General features: G+C 47.0%; 1 protein-coding gene across 1 annotated transcript in view; it reads left to right on the forward strand.

Moving 5' to 3' along the window:
- The window catches only part of SLC15A1 (solute carrier family 15 member 1), a 54,718-nt gene extending 51,111 nt beyond the window's left edge, over positions 1-3,607 (forward strand). Inside the window, exon 23 of the mRNA XM_006027411.2 lies at positions 2,699-3,607. Within this exon, the coding sequence (XP_006027473.1) occupies positions 2,699-2,914 (216 nt within the window). The 3' untranslated portion in view covers positions 2,915-3,607. The remainder of the gene's footprint in view (positions 1-2,698) is intronic.
- Positions 3,608-4,173: the final 566 nt, after the last annotated feature.

Genomic DNA, 4,173 nt, shown 5'->3' on the forward strand with positions numbered 1-4,173 from the left:
TCTCGGCCGCGCAACCCCCACCACCCGCCTGCATGGCTCCATGGCGGTGTGGGGTGGTGGTGGCTGCATGCAGGGTGGGGGGGCTTGGTGGGCAAGTGCTGCCACTGTGGAGCCATGCCCTTCACCCTTGGATCCTAGAGGATCCTAGAGGTTCTGGCCGCATGCCAACCTCCCTCTCCCCCTCCCCTGGACTTGGGGGTGTGGGGCTGGGGAAGATGGTTGGTGGCTGAGGGAGTAGGGGGTGCTGCCAGCCCCAGGTGGCACATCGCAGCTGGGAACAGGGCCAGGGGGTGAGGGCAGGGTTGCCCCTCTGCAGGGGGGCTTTGCAGGCAAGCAATGTGGGGTGCAGTATGGTGGTGCCCGCCATGTGTGGGCTGCACACATGCTGCCCAGCCACCTGCCCAGTGGAGGGGGAGAGGGAGGCTGGCATATGGCCAGAGCACAGCTTTATGGCTGACTCTGTAACCATGGTGAGGGATGAGGGTGTGGAGCAGGGGAGGTGAGGGTTTGTATGCAGTGGCTGCTGACACTTACCTGGAGGGCTGTGATTGGCCGCTACTTAAAAAATCTGCCGCTGCTGCCGCAGAGCTGTGCCCAGAGCTGTGCAGCTGGCCACTGGGTAGCAGCGGCAGTGGGGGGGGGGGAGGGGGGGGGGGACAGAGGGCCACCACGCACTGCCTACAAAACCTCCTGCTACTGCCATGGAGCCATGCGCAGAGCTTTGCAGCCAGCAGCAGCGGCGTAGGGTAGTGGTGGGGATGGCTGCGTGCCACCTGGCCACCACCACACTGCCGGCTAGTGGCCGGCTGCACAGCTCCATGGCGGCAGCAGCAGGAGCCTTTTTTTGTAGGCAGCAGCTGTCACCAGGTAAGCAGCAGCTCCAGCTGCTGCACGTGAGCCCAAGCTATTTGCCCCCCCGCCCCTCCATCATCATTTGCTGTGGCTGCAGAGTCGGCCATGGAGCTGTCACCCTGCATCTCTTGCCTGCAAAGCCCCCTGCAGAGGGGCACCCTGGCCTTGCTCCCAGCTGCAGTGTGCTGCCTGGGGCCAGCAACACCCCCAAACCATCTTCCCCAGCCCTGCCCCACTTGCCTCTATGCTGCAGGGGCGAAGGGTGAGTCTGAGCCTGAGCATAGCCTTGGTTGCCTCAGAGGCTTAGGTCCCGCCCTCTCCCCTCTCTCCCTCCCCCTCTGGCCATGGCTGGGGGTTTTCTGCCCTTTTTGCAATTGGCTCTTTCAGGCTGGAGCTGTGCCAGCCTGCAAGAGCTCTTTGCAGAAGTGGAGAATCCACAGATTTCTCTGCTTAAAAAAAAAAAAAAAAAAAAATCTGCTTTTTCTCCGATTGGTTTTTTGTTTTTTAATGGGGAATCCATGGCTTTCTTCATTTTGTCCATGGAAAATGGAAAACCCAGATCCCTGCTCATGACTCCTGTTTAATTAAGTTCTCCTTTTATAATAGCAGTCCTTTTAGGAACCTACAACAGAAATGACTACTGATAGTGAGATTAGTACAAAGGTTAGAGGTATTGGGCTGGGCTGGCCTGTCTTTGTCCTATCAGGCCAGCCCATTAAACGCATTCTGAAGTGCTTCCACCTCTTCATGGATCTCAGCCTTGTAGATTCACATTCTGGCTTCTGACTTTTTTAAAGCTCAAGCCTCGTTTAAGACCTCCTGTTCTACTAGCCCAACAGATCTAGATGCCTTCAGAAACTAGCCATGTTGATCAGAAGGGTTGCAGTTGAGAAGAAAGGAGGAGCCATTGTGACACTGAATGCAGGCCGTTGTGGCATTCTTGACCCTGGTTAGGGCTAAGTAGCAAGACAAAACTATAGTTGATTTTAAGGCCCTTCTGAGAAGGCTTAAGTGACTGAGGGTTTCAGTTTCACTCACTATTCAGTCCTGTTACTGAAACTTAGCTGAATTTGCGGTTGACCTCCATTGAAGTAGGATGATGCCCTAGGTAACTCCATCTAGGCTAAGTCCTTCTTTCTAGATGGAGCTGGTCAGTTATTCCTCCAGCAATCGGTATCACTCTGACATTACCTGAAAGAGGTCACTTCAGAATCTTCTCCATATTTCAGTCACTTGAATCTAATTTTTTCTTCATAAATGTATGTTTAAGGTAAAAATAGACTTTGGGTTTATTCCAAGTGTGATTGTCTTGGGCTTTGACTTGCATCAAAGCAGGTGCCGAGACGGTCAGTCACATACTCAACTTACTTACACACTCAATTTAATGACATTTGATTCAAACTAGCCCCGATTTTGCCCTGGGGGAAAAAAAAAAACTTTTATCTTGGATACTTCACAGGTACTTAAAGTGGGACAATGGGCTTGTATGTCTCTAGGACCTCAGGAAAAAAAGGCTTTGTCCCAGGAGCAATCCAAATCCGTTTTTAGCCTTGGGTAGTTTAGTTTGGACTTCTAAAATGGATAGACCTTAACTTGGGCAGTAATCGGATAATTTTGTTGTTCTCTGTGTGCATGCACGTATGTTTCTAATGGGAAATAAGCTGTTTTACTGGTCATAAGCAGAAATGCCTGAATTAGTTTAAAAGGAAGCAAGTATATGTAATGCATATAAAACATACATAAATATCTTCCATTGTTAGAACTGATTTATTAAGTCTGCTTGTGAAGAGTAAAATAGTATAGTTCTCTATAGACGTTAACTTTTTTAACACTTGTTTCTCTACAGTGGGCAGAATATGTGCTGTTTGCTGCTTTGCTATTGGCAGTTTGTATTATTTTTGCCATCATGGCATATTTCTATACCTATGTGGATCCTGCTGAGGTTGAAGCCCAACTTGATGAGGAAGAGAAGAAGAAAAAGAAAGAGATGGAGATGGGAAAAGAAGGAACTGCTTATGAAAATGGAGATGTTATTGCAAAAGTCTCTCAGACAGAAATGTAAAGCTGAATGATGGAAGCTCTGGCATTCTGTGAACTGCAGCTATAGTAAGAGGAATGGGATATTGCCAACCATCATTTAGATGGTTTCTTTCATGGTTTGGGGAGGGTGGGGTCAAGAATGAGCTTCTCACATAAAATACAGGCCTTCCTTAGGAGCAAGATCAGAAGCTCAGTCTTGTGCAGAGCACAGTACCCTGAGAAATCTCCAGAAACTTGTTCCCAGCAGAATTTGCACTTTAAAAATGAACCAGTGGTTTAAATCCCAAAGAACAAAATATAGGAACTTTTATTCTTAACAGTGTTTGAAGAGATCCTATGAAAAGATGCATTATTTTTATACTGTATTTTAATGTTGTAAGAGGGGCAAGTATTCTCAGGAAATATTAATAAAAACCAAAGTGCCTGCATGGGCCTTGTAGCCCCACTGTTACTCCAGAGCAGCAGGTCAGATGAGTTTAGAAATTTTTTTATGGTGCCCAACAAATAACAGATGCAAAACATGTAGATTCATTGTATTCATAGTCTTTCAAAATAAAATGCTGTAAATGTTGTATGTTACCAGTTAGTATTACAGTCCAACCCTTTTGTTCCCCACATGCATGCTAGCCATCCACTGCTTTTAAACTGAGGTGACCACCAACAAGAAGACAAATAAAGGAGTATGGCATCTGAAATAAAATTTCTTGCAACAAAATATTGCAGCTTGAGTTTCTTTTGAAAGCAGAAATGAGATTTGATTGACACTAAAGAGCTTGAGACCCCATTTTGTGTGGGGATGACTTCTGTATCGTGGCAAAAAGTGAGCTTGTTCTCCTCTACGGTCATCTAATCCGGTGGTTTTTGATCTTTTTTTTTTTTTTTGTACCAGGACCCATTTGTAAACATTGGCCAGTCCTGATCCAGGACTCCTGACCTGCTACCTACCTCCCCCAGGCCACAACCCCCACAGTGTATGGGGCAAGGGGAGGGGTGTAGAACATGGGGGTGGGGGGGCAAGCACCCCTTTCAGGCTGGAACTGACAGCTTGCAAAGGAAAATTAGTTTCTCATGACTTCCTCTTCATTTAAAAAAAAACAAAAAAAAAAACAAAAAAAAGAGAATCCACTTCTAAAGTTTAATCCACTTATAACATTTGTTCACAACCCTTTCCTATTCTTACAATCCACTTGGGTTGCAAACCATGGGTTGAGAAACACTGCTGTAATTGTTTTGGATAAAGCAGTCCAGCATCACATTGTGCACGTTCATGTGCTATTGTGC

This window comes from Alligator sinensis, unplaced genomic scaffold (genome assembly GCF_000455745.1).
Source record: "Alligator sinensis unplaced genomic scaffold, ASM45574v1 scaffold744_1, whole genome shotgun sequence".
NCBI classification, from domain to species: domain Eukaryota; kingdom Metazoa; phylum Chordata; order Crocodylia; family Alligatoridae; genus Alligator; species Alligator sinensis.